General features: G+C 36.6%; 1 protein-coding gene across 1 annotated transcript in view; it reads right to left on the bottom strand.

Annotated features, from left to right (window-relative positions):
* The window catches only part of mapk8ip2 (mitogen-activated protein kinase 8 interacting protein 2), a 229440-nt gene that overhangs the window by 40995 nt on the left and 173113 nt on the right, over positions 1–15332 (bottom strand). The window contains exons 4-6 of the mRNA XM_039761511.1: positions 7513–7591; positions 7028–7222; positions 4556–6904 (exon numbers count right to left, since the gene is read on the bottom strand). Of these exons, the coding sequence (XP_039617445.1) occupies positions 4556–6904; positions 7028–7222; positions 7513–7591 (2623 nt within the window). The remainder of the gene's footprint in view (positions 1–4555; positions 6905–7027; positions 7223–7512; positions 7592–15332) is intronic.

The following is a 15332-nucleotide window of genomic DNA, read 5'->3' as shown; positions in this document are numbered from 1 at the left end:
CCTGGAGGATGAAGGAATTGATACCATTGACTGGCCACCACACTTTCCTGACCTAAATCCAATAGAACACCTCTGGGACATTATGTTTTGGTCCATCCAATGCCACCAGGTTGCACCTCAGACTGTTCAGGAGCTCAGTGATGCCCTGGTCCAGATCTGGGAGGAGATCCCCCACAACACCATCTGTCATCTCATTAGAAGCATGCACCGATGTTATCAGGCATGTGTACAAGAACACAGGGGCCATACAAAGTGCTGCGTACAATTTGGAGTTGCTGCAATTAAATTTTGGCAAAATGGAATAGCCTGCCACATAATTTTTTCACTCTGATTTTTGGGGCGTCTTTGAAATCAGGGCTCTGTAGGTTGATCATTTTTATATCCATCAAATGATGTTCCTTTAATTTTTTAACAGTTTATATATATATACATATCTACAAAGTATATATATATATATACATATCATATATATATACATATCTACATACATATATATATACATATCTACATATATATATATATATATATATATATATATATATATATATATATAAACTGTATATAGCAAAATCCCAGCTTAAGCTTGACGAAGTACTGCTTTTAAATTTTTATTAAGAAGAAAAGAAAACCTTTTTAAACTGAGGGAAAATATACCAATAACTATCTGTTAAGGATCTCTTTGTATACCACGTTGTCAGTTCAGCACTCCGGTTGTAATATGACCAAGCTGTGCACTGAGCTTACTTTTGAGAATGCAACCTATAGTTGTCCAGGAGAAAAGCAATATTGCCTCAAATCAATGGCAACCTTTTGTAGGCTCTGTCCCTGAGACGTATTAATTGTCATCGCAAAGCAGAGCCTTACTGGAAATTTGAGGCATTTGAATTGAAATGGGAGGTCAGAGGGTATAACGGTGATGCGAGGAATACATTCAGCGTGTGGCGCTCTGCTGTTTTTTTGTGTAGCTGCCTTCACACAGCTACTCCGCTGCTTTATAAATGAACGCCATATAAGGCCGTCATTTCTCCTTGCTTTGAGGTTCTGTACTGTTTTATTGTTCGTTTATTAAGATTGCTATAGTTATTGTGTAGCTATTTGAGACTTACTTTACTGTTCAGGTACCCATTTCCTTTATTTAATCCGCGGCTTGTACGCTATTTTTTGTTCGTTTATTACGATTATAGATATTTATTGATTCCCTTCTTTAGCTGACTGCCTGCTCATATAAGGCGCTCCGCTGGTTTTTTGTGAAGCAGCATTTACACAGCTTCTCCGCTGTTTTATAAACAAATGACATATAAGGCTATCCTGTTTCCTTGCTTCGCCAAGGAAGCTGCCTTTTTATTTATTCCATGGGTTCTCTGCTGTTTTATTGTTCGTTTATTACGGTTGTTATAGTTCTCTTTATATATCACGTTGTCAGTTCAGCACTCTGGTTGTAATATGACGAAGCTGCGTGAGCTCACTCTTGAGAATGCAGCGTATAGTTGTCCAGGAGAAAAGCAATCTTGCCTGAAATCAATGGCAACCTTTTGTAGGGTCTGTCCCTGAGACTTATTACTTGTCATCGCAAAGCACAGCCTTACTGGAAATTGGAGGCATCTGAATTGAAATGGGAGATCAGAGGGTATAACGGGGATGTGAGGAATACATTGAGTTTGGAGAAACTCTAGAGACAGCGTGTGTATTAACTTGTGGATTTTTCTGTGAGTATTTGGTGGCAGCGTGACGAAGTTGCTTCCGCAAGACCGCGTTAGCTGTGGAGCTCAGCTCGGAGCATATTCTTTTCCTACCTTGTCAATTGTGTAATGCGTTTTTTGAACAGGTTTGATGCATAGAAGTGATCACTCGTACTGCGTTCAGTCAGTTCACGTGAGCTGCTCTCTTGTGTGATGTTGCGATGTCCACGGCTTTATTTAATGTTAGCTAAGACCCGGCACTTAAAAGTTTCTCGCTGCACTCCGGTTGTAATATGACGAAGCTGTGCGAGCTCACTCTTGAGAATGCAACGTATAGTTGTCCAGGAGAAAAGCAATCTTGCCTGAAATCAATGGCAACCTTTTGTAGCGTCTGTCCTTGAGACTTATTACTTGTCATCGCGCAGCAGAGCCTTACTGGAAAGTGGAGGCATCTGAATTGAAATGGGAGATGTTAGTTAAGACCCGGCACTTAAAAGTTTCTCGCTACAGCAATTTTAACTCCATTAAAAAGTGATCCAAAGTCTTGTTTATACCTTGTGTCTTCTCATTAAACTTGTATCTCGCGAATAAAGTATTTGACGAAGGCATGACAAACGGCAGCGGGAGTGTGTCTATAAACTTAATTAAAACTTACGGTTTACACCGTGCTTTGTTTCCGCAGTAGCTGCACTTATGAATAAGCTTGTATGTGCTTTTCTTCAGCACTCTTTGGGAGCTCTTCCTTCTTTTCTACGTACTGCGTTCACAGTCAGTTCACGTGATTACGTGGGAGGCGTGATGATGTGACACGCAGCTCCGCCCCCCACGGCCATCGAGCTAAAGTCCATTACAGTATATGGAGAAAAATAGGTTCCAGTTATGACCATTACGTGTAGAATTTTGAAATGAAACCTGCCCAACTTTTGTAAGTAAGCTGTAAGGAATGACCCTGCCAAATTTCAGCCTTCTACCTACACGGGAAGTTATGTGATGAGTAAGTGAGTCAGTGAGGGCTTTGCCTTTTATTAGTATAGATTCACAATCTATTTAAATATTTTTACATAGACATCACTTTCTACTATTATTTATAGGAGTACATAGTATACACTATATATAAAATGACTTTCTGTGCTGAATTTTCTACACTTTTTTTTGGTAGTTTGATTTTTCATTTGCCATCCTTGTTTCTTCTCCCTGTTATCGCCACACTCCTTTCACAACACAGGCAATTTTCCTTATTCTGGTGATTATAAGTACAGTATTTATTTTTTTGCACACCTCACTTCTCCTCCCTATAGTTTAGAGACTCTTTCCATTACTACCTCAGTCAGTTTTCTTTTAGATTTGTTTCCCCCAAATAGTTTAGCTTGCGGAGCACACCAGCCCGCTTCTTCTGTCTACTACAACTAAAGGTCTCTGGGGTGAACCACCTGTAGAGGAGTCTCTTTCTCCAAATGCACATTGATAGCTCTCCGACTGCACATTACAGACAGATTGTTCTTCTCTCCACAGTGGCCTGATCACTGCTGCAGGGTAAGAAGTCACGTTGTCTAACAGGATATTTAATAGGGAGCAGGCCTTGCGTGGTGCATGCTGAAGCAGGGAGAAGAATATCCCAAAGTTGTTAGTTGTGGGCAGCCATTTTGTTGCATGCTTTCTTGTATTTGTTCCATTCTGTTGGTTATTTCTGTATTAAGTGCTGAAATAAATTGCATGTACTGCCACTTTGAACTGCTATTGTTATTTTCTAAACTTTGCATTTTACTTTAGTTTGATCAACATGAGATCTTTCACATTCAAACAGATTGCAAACAACCAAATTAAAGATACAGCCTTTCTTTTGCAGCAAGCTTTTTTGTTTAGAGAAATACCACTTGTCTCCATCTTTGCATTAACAGGTTTTGACTGTACAAACATGACCATCAGATCAAACTTGGGTGATTGGTAGCCTGACTTTTGTTTCTCTGTTTGCGTATCCATTAAAAAAAACAAAAAAGCAATTTTTGTTTTTGAAAATTTGCTTTACAACATTAATTCAAATTAAATAATTTAATTGAAAAAATTACCTAGCCCTTCTAGCAACCAATACTATTTAATCATGTCAGAGAATGAAAAGATGAAGTGACTTGAGTATATTGGTAAAGTAAGATATCATTAGAAAAGACTTGTAACAAAATCTAAAAAAGAGCATACTATATATCATAGTTATCACACTAACCAGCAAAATTTTTGATTGTGACTAACAGTGCATGTTTAGTTTGGCCTGAAATATACATTTCATTTTTATCATGGGCCTGATCCATAAATGGAAGACCAAGGTAGACAAATATTAATTAGTTGTACTTCTTCTGTAATAGAATGGAGTAATGAGACCTGCCTAAATAAAACAGCATCAATCAAATGTAAAAGCTAAAAGAGGCTACATATTGTATTACTATTCTGTTTCTACCTTTTCAATTTAAGTAAAGCGCTATATAAATGCAAAGAATTATTATTATTATGTTGCCAAAAATACTATGTAACATTTTAAAATGATACTATATGATAATGTTATAATAAAAAATCTATTTCTACAATATATATATATGCCAAACATTTAAAAAGTCTGTTAATCAGCCTTATCATTACAATAAAATGGACCTCTCTTATCAACATTAATTAAACATGTTAGAAAAATGACCTGGCTGGTTTTTTTTTTTGTTTTTTTTTACCCCCCAGAAAAAGAAAAGACAAAAACAAAAATATCGATCATTTACTATTTAAAAATGTATACATTTTACAATGTTATTATACAGTATTTAAAGAAATGCATCACAGGTATGTTTCAGAATAATGATCTTCTCATCAAAAGTTAAGAAAGCATCTAATTTACTTACTAGATGAGCGTGATGTGCTGTTCACAAATACATTCAGGAACTTCTTAGAAAACTGGACATCAGCTTCTGGAGATGAACCCTCTGAAGAGCTGAAGATTTCTGGTCTATCAACATCAACCCCAAATTCATCATCTGCTTCCAGGTCACAATTATCACAGAGGGTAGAGATTTCACTGTCATCACTTAAAACTGATGTGCACCTTTTCAAGCTAACTAGCTCCAAGGTTGTGTTTTCATCTACCACTAAAGTATACTTTATGGAGTCATATACCAAGGACTCATCCATCTGCTTAGAAACCAGTACATTCAAAGAGGGAAGATCTTCTATGTTATTGTGTACTGTAGGAGAGTCATTTGAAATTTGACTATTGTACTGAGAGTTTTTGATGCTTTCCATAAATGATTCATCATTGTGATCAGAAGAATATGTTAGATTGAAGCCATGGTTTGCTTGAGCAGTGGGTATATCTAAAGTTAAAGTGTTCTTGGCTTCTTTAATGCGATTCAGCAAATTAATGTCCTCCTTGCTCTCTCGACCTTGATCTTTGTCATCCTCCAAATGCTCACTTATACATGGAGACAGGCAATTCTGAATTGTCATAGACAAGTCATTGTTGGGCTCTGTTGCTTCTTTTTCATGGTTCTTTGTGTCAACAATAAACTCATTATTTTTTCTAGGGCTTTTACTTTTCTCACACATTCCCAGTTCTGTTAAATTCTGTACACTAGCTTTGCTGTTATATCGATCAATGAAAACAGGAGTGATTGTATCATTAGTTGGATTGCTTATGTACAAACACAAGTTTGAAGTTTCATTGGAACCAGCTGAATGTGCATTAAATTCTGAATACATTGTCTTTTCTTTAGCCACGCTTTCAGAATCCGCATAATTACAGTTCTCTGTGCTGTCGACATCTCTGTCCAGTATACTTTGATTGCTTTCTTCTTTAGCCGAACCTCCTGTGCTTGGTCCTAAATCTTCAATCTGGTTGCATATAGGCTCATTAAAGGTGTCTATCTCTATATCAGATGTTGGTGAAATTGTGTCCGATATTGAGTCAGACCTTTTGAAGCAATCCTCTGGACAGTTGATGGGATACGAGCCTTCTGAAATCATTTTATTTACAAGATTACTCAGAAGCCAAGGGGAATCAGAATCTTCACTTAACTCTGCTTCAGATTCCGAGTCAGATTCATATTCACTATTACCTTCATCGTCTTCAGCTTCTGGCATAAGTTTGGGTCCAACTGGAAGATAAAATGACCTCTTGAAACTCTCTAAACTATGGTCTGGTTCAATTTTTAAGACTAACTGTCTTGCCAGGCTCTCATCTTGATCAGCAGGGGGTAGGGTTTCATCAGGGTCAGCTGCATGTTCATAAGTCATTTCAGCAACATCATGAAGCCCAATGAGTGACTGATCAGCGTCAACTTGTGGAGGGATGTCTAGTTCTGATGTAAATGAAGTTATCATATTGTTGTCTGACTGACCAAGAAGTAGGGAAGTCTTGATAGCAATTATACCACTTTCAGCTTCCAACTCTGTCTCTAGTTCCTGGTCAGTTGTAGGAGAGCTGGCTTCTTCAATTGAGTTGGTGAGGTGTGAAGATCTGCCACTGCTGCTTTCACTGGTGAGGTCTAATTCTGTTTCTGAAATGGATGAAATCATATTGCTGACTAACTGACCTCCACAAGCAAAGGCAGCTTCTAGTTCTCTTTCAATGTCTGAATCAGATCCTGGCGAGTTAAGATCATCAAGGTTAAGACTAGAGGGTGGATATCTTTTACAGCTTTTACTGGTGAGGTCAGCCTCAATGCCAGGGTCAGAAGATGGAGAAGTCATTTCATTCGATGAGGAAGATGGATGACCATGCATACTTGCATGGCTAATTCTTTCAGACCTGAAAAATTCTATATCTGCTTGACTACATGCAAAACCATTATTGCTAAAGGACGCAGGTTCAATTGAGGGAAACTCAACATAGGATGAGTGTTCAGCCTCTTCCATGTTGTGTTCTTCCATTTGTTTGGACATACATTCAATATGTTTTAGCAAGTCTTCATCTGACAAAGGAGAACTAGAGTCTTCACTTCTTGTTTTGCTTGTTTCAGAAGTCAAATCATATTCCACCTCTTTGTCCAACGCTGCCTCACCAGCATAGATATCACTGGGCAGCTTTGGTTGACACAACCACTTTTTATCATCATAACTGGTCTTTTCAAGGTCAATTTCATCAGCTGGACTGCCCACGGTTTTCTCTATGGTATTTGAAACTGAGCTGCTTCCATCAGTGCTAGGCTCCAATCCAGTGTCTGAACTTGTTGACATTTTTTGCTGACCACAAGACCCTGTTGAAAAGAGATATTGTTTAGGTGGCATCCAGCTGTCATTGAATGGTGAATACAGTGGAGATGGTGGTGAAGAAATGAAGTTCATATTATCCTCCCTGGGGTGGTCAGACATTTTTTTACCGTATTCCAAGGTTTCCCGTCTGTTGCCCTCAAAGTCGAACAGGAGGGGCCTGAGTGGTGACTGAGTCTGCTCAGTGTTCCCTGAGGCTTTTGTAGGTGTACCATTATTCTGAGTTTCTGTACTAGGAGATGCAGGACATTCACCATTCAAATGGTTTCCATCTTCGAGGCAAGAATGGGTAGGAGACAAATGTCCTAAAAATGGATAGAAAATGTTACTATGCTGCACTTTTGTCAACAAATAATAGTACGTACTGAAATATTCTATCTATCAATCTATCTAATGAAATTAACAGAACAGGTTTCCAATACACCTACTAAGGTTCTATCAAAAACAATGTCAGACTATCGCTATTGTAAACCTTCAGTTTTAGCAGTGTATGTTTCCACTTCTAATACAGAACTAACATAACTAATCAACATAAACTTCTTAGTTAGTGCACTGCATAAATTATTAAAGGCATGACAATTGAAAACAAGCTCACCATGTGGCGAAGAGTGACGCAGAGTCTCCTGCCAACTAGCTTTCCGTGGAGAAAGACTTCCATTATTGTTTAATGAATCCTGTTATAAACACACAACATATTGTGAGTGTCAGTTATATTTCAGTTAAAATCCTAATAGTCTTAAATTAAAAACTATACATTTTTTATCTTTGTTAAAGGATTAGATAATGTAAATATAAATCAATCTTATGTAGTTATACACACATGAAAAACAGGGTTATAAATTATTGAATTTAACATAATATAGTAATGGGAAAAAGCAGGATATTAATATAGACAATAATTGATTTTTCCCAGAAATAGAAAGTAGATTAAACAAAAATATAAAAACTTTTAATATTCTGTCTTCTCAACCGCCTCATCTTAACACAGGTATGCACTGAAAAAATTGTTTGGATTATTTCATATAAGGTTTATATATTTTTGGGCACTGAATTAAAATAATGAAAGCCACTTTTCTGCACCCTGTAACATTTTTTTCATAAAATGCATCTTTGCGTATTGTTTTTGGACTATGATTAATTAAATAACAGTATTTTATTTTAATGATAATGTGTTTGAATTGAATATTTTCTAATATTAAAATCCATGTTTAATGCTAAACATTTATTTTTTTAACAGTTACTAACTACAATAAGCACCATTGGTTCATTTGTGGGGGGGGGAGTGCAAGGTCTGTGTATCTTTCTAGGTCAGCAGTCACAGCATACAAGACCCCATGAATTACAGTATCTGTGAGTGGAACAGAAGAACAAAGAATTTCCATTGGGCTCAGAAGTAATGGCCAGGTTGTTTTAAATCTACAGCTTGGCACCAAAAGCATTATATGCCCTTCATTAACCATTAAGCAAAATAAGCTCATGCTTAGGGCGCCAAGAAAAGGAGACACCATAGAGTTTTAACAAAAGTAGGAGAAAATTGTAAGTATAAATAAAGTTATAAGTAAGCAACAATAAGCATTATTTTTAAAACTGAAAAGTATGCTTTTGATCACTAGATCACAGTAGTGACAAATGTGAAATCTTTCTTTAGTAGGCTGGATTTTAGGGTTTTTTTGATAAACTTTGCTGATGAAGTATTCAGTCAGTGAAGATGAACATTTTGTTGAATTTGTCTTTATATAATTTTAGATCATTTACACAAAGATGTTTGGAAGGTGATAAAGTCTAGTTAGGCTTGTTTGTTTTTGTTCAGTGGGAAACCAGAGGAATTGGGAAGAACAGCGCTTTGATTATTTGCTTTTTATTGTTAATCTTGTTTCATTTTTTACTGTGTAGCCTATACAGTACTCATATTTTACAATATCCTGTGTCTTAGAAAGCATGTGCAATATATGTTTTTTTTTTTTTTGTTTTGTTAAGTTCTTCTTATTTTATTAGGTTTCACAGTTGATTAAAATGATCCTTATGAAAAGCATCATCACAGTAGAACTACCCACTGTAGTTGGCCAATGGAAAGCACTTAACACTAGAATTACCAGAGCCTACAAAAAAAAACTTGTTGATCCGTCCCACCTTAAATCGCTTCTCACCTCTCTGTCAGCGTCTTTTGTCCTTTAAATGTGTTGATAAGCAGCAAACAGCAAGCAGTCTGCTATCACATCCCCCACCCCGCACAGTTTTCTCAGCTAAAGTCTGTTTACCTGTGTGTCAGTTGCTTGGAGTTGTACAGAGTGAGAAGTCAAGCAAAATGACACCTTTTATAAATACTATATCATTATTTGAACACATGCATTTCATGTGTGTTCCTTATCTACAACGATCCATGCACAGTAAACACATCGTTAAAACAGAAACGTTTTTCATGTTTTAGTGATAATTGACAAAATGTAGACACATGAAGTGTATAATGTGTGAAGCCTGAAGTCCAAATATCAAAGAAACACTTTCACAAAAGGTACAAATATAACAGAACAAGGCTTCACACATTATACACTTCATGTCTACATTTTGTCAATTATTACTAAAACATGAAAAACGTTTATTTTTTAACAATGCGTTTACATAGATCGTTGAAGACATGGAACACACATGAAATGCATGTGTTCCAAATAACGATATAGTATTCATAAAAGGTGTCCTTTTGCTTGACTTCTCACTCTATACAACTCCAAGCAACTGGCACGCAGGTAAACAGACTTGAGCTGAGAAAACTGTGCGGGGTGGGGGATTTAAAAGCAGACTGCTTGCTTTTTGCTGCTTATCAACACATTTAAAGGACAAAAGACGCTGACGGAGAGGTGAGAAATGATTTAAGGTGGGACAGACCTACGAGTTTTTTCGTAAGCTCTGGTAATTCTAGTGTTAAACTGGATTCAGTCTGAAAAGTACATACATATACATTATACCATGTTATACTGTATAACACAACCGTGATCATTTTTAATAATATCATTATATAGATTTTGACCTTATTGCACCAAACGTTTACATGTATCATCTATTTTTCCATCTCCCTGATGAGAGTTTCCAGATGCAAGAGAAACTATCCTTGCAAACATCTAGTATTTGCCAAGGATTCTAACTGCTGTACCGTATGAAGTACAAAATAAAAGAGAGGCCCTTTAAATGGAGCAAGGGTCCTCCCAAGATCAGAACTCCCTGTGCATGTCTAGAGAGATTATTCACCTAGTTTCTGAATTCCTTTTTTCCTGGTCAAGATTGTGGAAAATGGTAGTCATATCCAAACATTAGCAGGCACTAGGCCAAAACCAACCCTGGAGAGACCACCAGTGAAAGTGGTAATTAATTTATACACTAAGAGCCTAATGGCTATTTTTAAAGTAGGAGTCTCCCCATCCTCGTATGACTATTTCACGCTGTATCTCTATATTATTGAACTGTATACTTTCATCACAGGGTGCTCCACTTCAAAGTCAAAACCGGGGCCTTGAGTGTGGGTTTCCATTCATATAAAAGGTACTGTACCATGACTAATGAAAGAGAGAGCAACGTGGCCCATAGATTCAGGTCTTACCCAAGATGTAATCATAGGTTCAGAGGGTCTGTATTGTCACATGTAAAGAGTACAGTAAGCTTTCTAGGCTGCTTCCACCCTGCTACATTTTTGTTTTGCCTTTCACACTTCCCTGGTAATTTTAATACCCAAAAATGGAAACGTTTGATAATGTTCTCCTGAGCTATATATTTCTGAAAATGCTGGCTCAGCATTGCAGTATGGATGAGTGAAAGCTGAGACTTTTCAAAACACACTTTGAATGTTTTTTGTTTTGCTTATTACATGGCCCTTCCCTGATTAGTTTAAAGATATTACAATGTCACATTCCTTGAATGATCACATTTCACAGAATAAACCCATATTCCAACATGGCAAGAAGAGAGGAGTTGCTTTCCATGGTGCTTGCTGTGTTGCTTACCTGGATGCATCCAAATTCTATGTGTCTCTAGTTTGAATTTGAATGCTGCATGCATGCACAAAAGACAAATAATTTACCAATCTTTACAGTTTTGCAAAAAAAAAATCCATGGCCGGTGGCATAACCATCCCTTAAAAGAAGACACCTCATCTGAATCCATGGTGAGTATTTGCTAACACTTCCATTCTAGCCATGAGCTACTAAATCTTTCCTGAATAATGCCTTCCATTAATTTACCTGTAATGCAAGTTAAGCTTATTGTCATATAGTAACTTGGATCTTCCTAATCACCTTTTTTATACAACAGGATAATATTTGATAGCCTCCAGCCTATAAGAAGTTGTCCAGTGTGTAGACATTTCAGAAAAATCTGTGCCGACAGTTTATATATGCACTCACTAACGTTGTTAAGCATTTGAGGATAAATGGTATCTGGTTCTTATTGATTTTTTAGATTTCAACCTATTTAACCTACGCAGTACTTCTCTCTCTACATTTTCCAATTCATTAAGTACCTCTTTTATAATCCCTTTCACTTCTGGGAGGTTATCAGACTGTTCACACATTTCTGTAAAGTGCAAGTTTAAAGTATTTGTTGTTTCACTGCCTGTATCTTGTAGCTCACCCTTTCTGTTCCTGATACTCTTTACCTTTTCCTTGACTGTTCTTTTACTACTAAAATAATGAAAGAATCTTTTTGGGTCATCTTTCACTACTTATGTATTATTTTTTCCAGCTGTCTTTTAGTCTTCCTAATATCGTTTTTAACAGTTGCACTTGTGCTCTCATAATTTCTAGTCTTATATGTAGTTTTTTTTTTCCTTTGTATTTTCCTTGAAATGAAAGTTTTCTTTCATTTCTTACTGCTTCTAAAATTTGGGGATGTCCTGAATAATATGTAAATCACTTTTAAATCAGCACCACATCTCCTCAACTTTCTCCACACTTAAAAGCATATTCCAATTTGTCTTACTAAGGCTTTGCCACATCTGCTCAAAGTTTGCCCCACTAAAATGAATTTTTAAATGTAATTTTTTTTTTTTTTAGAATATGCACTTTACCAAAACACTGAGAAATCTATTAAATTATGGTCACTGACCGTAATGGTTCAAGCATCTTTAACCCTTTAATTCCATCCAGATTATTATTAAATCTGAACAGGCCTTTTCCACTGTTGGTGCTTTAACCCAGTGTGTTAAAAACAGTTACTGGTTACATCTAAAAACATCTGTGCTTGCGGTTCACTACTTGGAAGGCTAACCCAGTTAATATTTAGATTGTTAAAGTCCTGTGTAAATGTAATATACTCATCTGTACTTGCCTTGTTAATGTTAATAAAGATACAAATTAAAACTACTGTTTGCATTAGTGAGTCTGTAGGACACTCCTAATAGTGTATCCCTGATTCCTGATGCTCTCGAGTCGAATCATAAAATCCTCACTAAGCTGTGACCCACCATCTAAACTAATAAGCCTTGCATTTAAATTAATTTCTAGATAAAATATAACAGCCCCGCAGCTTCAGTTTTGCTTGCTTCTCCTAAATAGCGTGTACCCATCTATGTTGTATTCCTGCCCATCTCTATTATTTAGCCATATTTCTGTTATTCCATTTACATCCGCATTATATGCACCTACTTATAATTTCAGCTCATTTATTTTATTCTTTATATGCCTAGTATTTAGGCAAGCAAATTTAATGTGTTACTTATTCTACCAAAGCACTTTAACTTTAGTTGAGAATTTAAGTTACTCTGCATATTTGATATTACACTACTGTTAATCCCTTCATGTACAGTTCTAAACTTGGCCTGTTCTAACTTTCTGCCCTCTAATTAAAAACAATCCTCAATGACCTACTCATATAAGCCATGCATTAAGCCTTCTAAACTCATCAGTCTTACCTGGATTGGCACATGGCACAGGCAGAACTTCACAGAAGTCCACCTTATCAATTTTGCTCCACACCTTAGCACCTAGGTTTTTTTGTATTGCAGAACTGACAGTCTTCCATCCTGCATGTCATTTTGTTTCAACCTTAATAATGACAACTGGATCAACCCCCACTCCAAGCACTCCAGTCATTAGCAAATAATGGTTTAGATAACCTGAGCATTAGCAAAAAACAAAATGATAAAAAGCAAGATAAAAAGAATGACTTTGTCCCTATCTACCCCAGAAATAGTACATACTTTCTTCATCCAGTAATCATTTAGCATAACCAGTGTGTATTTTCTGGAGTAACAGAAGAAAACACAGAAAATGGGAAATGATAGCTAAATTATTAGATAAATCCAATTAAAACAAGAAACTGTGTTAGAAAGGAAACCTGCATCCATAGGGGGTCCCCAGGACTGAACATGAAAACCCCTGAAACAGAATATGATCAATGACTACATACAGTTCATTTAAACATTATTCCTTTAGTAAACACACTTCCACAGTCAATGTTTTAGGACCTACTGTATTGTCTATTTCAATATATACAGCACACATTCTGGAACTCGCTTAATCCAGTCAAGCACTGCAGAAGTCAGGAGGCTATTTCAGAAGCATCAGGTGCAAGGCAGGAACTAATCTTGGACAGGACCAGTGTCCATTGCAGTGCCTGGTCAAGCACACACTCACACAGAGTTAATTTTGAATTTCCAGTCAACCTACCCCCACACATCTTTAGGATGCGGCAGTGAAAACTACGCACACATAATGACTAAGCAAGAATTTCAATCTGCCAGTCAGCAGCAGTGCTGTGCCACTCTGCCTTGCACCATATGCTTGCTGGGTTAGGCTTCAGCCCAGCTGTGCTCCTGCTCAGGATAAAGCAGGCTTAGAAAATGGTATGTTATGGTAGCTGTGTTACCTGGCTTTGTACTATGTAACTAAGTGTTTATCTGTATAAAATATGTGTAGTTTATTTTTACTAAGGGTTAATATTACTGGCAGGCAGTGCGGTTTAGTGGTTAAACCTTTAAAGCTAGGACTTCAGAATTATGGGTTCAAGTCCTACTACTAATGTTGTGTGACCAAAATCATGTTACTTCACCTGCCTTAGCTCCAGTCAGAAAAACAAAAGAAATGTAACCAATTGTATCTCAAATGTTGTACGCCATCTTGGATAAAGGTGTCAGTCAAATAATAATGAATAATTATATCATTAGCCCACTGGAGCTGCTTGCTCTTGAACGTGCTGCACACAATTGTCCATGAGTAAACCATTTCTGCATTAGATTAATTCCTGCTGTTCCTTGTGACTTAGCATTTTTTTGTTGGTCATTGCAAAACTTAGTTTTACAGGAACGTGTATTCTTTTGAAGTAAAAACAGGTAATCACTAAGACTAATGTTAAATTTGAGTACAGTATTTATTATTATCATTATTAGATGTTTACGATTTTCATTTGTTTTATGTCATTCTCTTAAATATTTTTTTTTTCATGTTTTTAGTGAGTTGAATGTGATCCCACTTTTTTGTCCACAGATACAAATGAATATGTATAGGAATTTTGGACAGCAGGTTTCTTTGGGGTCATACCTGTTCAAAATAAGCAGACATGCACATACTGTATATGTAAATGATTTCAGTGGTCGGGTGGGTGTCTCCTTTCAAAGCCCGTGTATGTGACTGTATATTATAAAACAGCAGCTCATGGGGGACCCATTAAGCTTAACCTGACACCATCAGTCCTGGATGAGAGGACACTACTTCTGCCACTACTTCTCTCTCCCTTCCTTTTTGATTCAGTTACGCTCACCATCACAATGCCTGGCACCCTCACTGAAGCTTTATAGTGCTTGCTAGCCAACTTTTCATCTTCCTTGATCTTTGCTGAACTTTCTCCTTCCATTTTATAGCTGACTGTATGTGTCAAATGTGATCTTGTCTTTTTTACTGTTCAGGACATCTTCCCTTCTTTAGACTTGTTGTTTGTGGCCTGCCAATCACTTCTCTGCATCATTCATTTGGATAAAGCCCTGCTGTCAGCACATTGCAGAGCATGTATGTTAGCATGTATGTTCGCATAATATTAATAAGTATCGACAAAAAAAAAATAACAAAAATCACCAAATTTCAATCAAATCAGAGTAAGCATTTTTAAGATTTTGGGGTATTTAGTTTTCTGTTGTAGGTTAAAGTTTTTACCCCTAAATATTCATATATTAAAATCTTTTTTATTAGCAGATACATACTGTCCTAGATGTACTAACCTGCCATATTTCATTTTTTAAACAAAATAGAAAATGGTGTTTTTGTTGATGAGTGAGTGAGTTAGTCAGTTATTGAAGTTTGAATTTTGTATCTACTGTATAGGTAAATATTGTGACTAATTGGGGCATGTATGATCTCCTCAAACCCCAGACACAATAATGCAAACACAGTTCCCAGCTGCAAACAAATGACTTATTGTGCCTCTTTATAACAGTTT

Source organism: Polypterus senegalus, chromosome 8 (genome assembly GCF_016835505.1).
Source record: "Polypterus senegalus isolate Bchr_013 chromosome 8, ASM1683550v1, whole genome shotgun sequence".
In the NCBI taxonomy this organism is placed as follows: Eukaryota; Metazoa; Chordata; class Cladistia; order Polypteriformes; family Polypteridae; genus Polypterus; species Polypterus senegalus.
The sequence above is the reverse complement of the archived record's forward strand: the minus strand, read 5'-3'. Positions and strand labels throughout refer to the sequence as shown.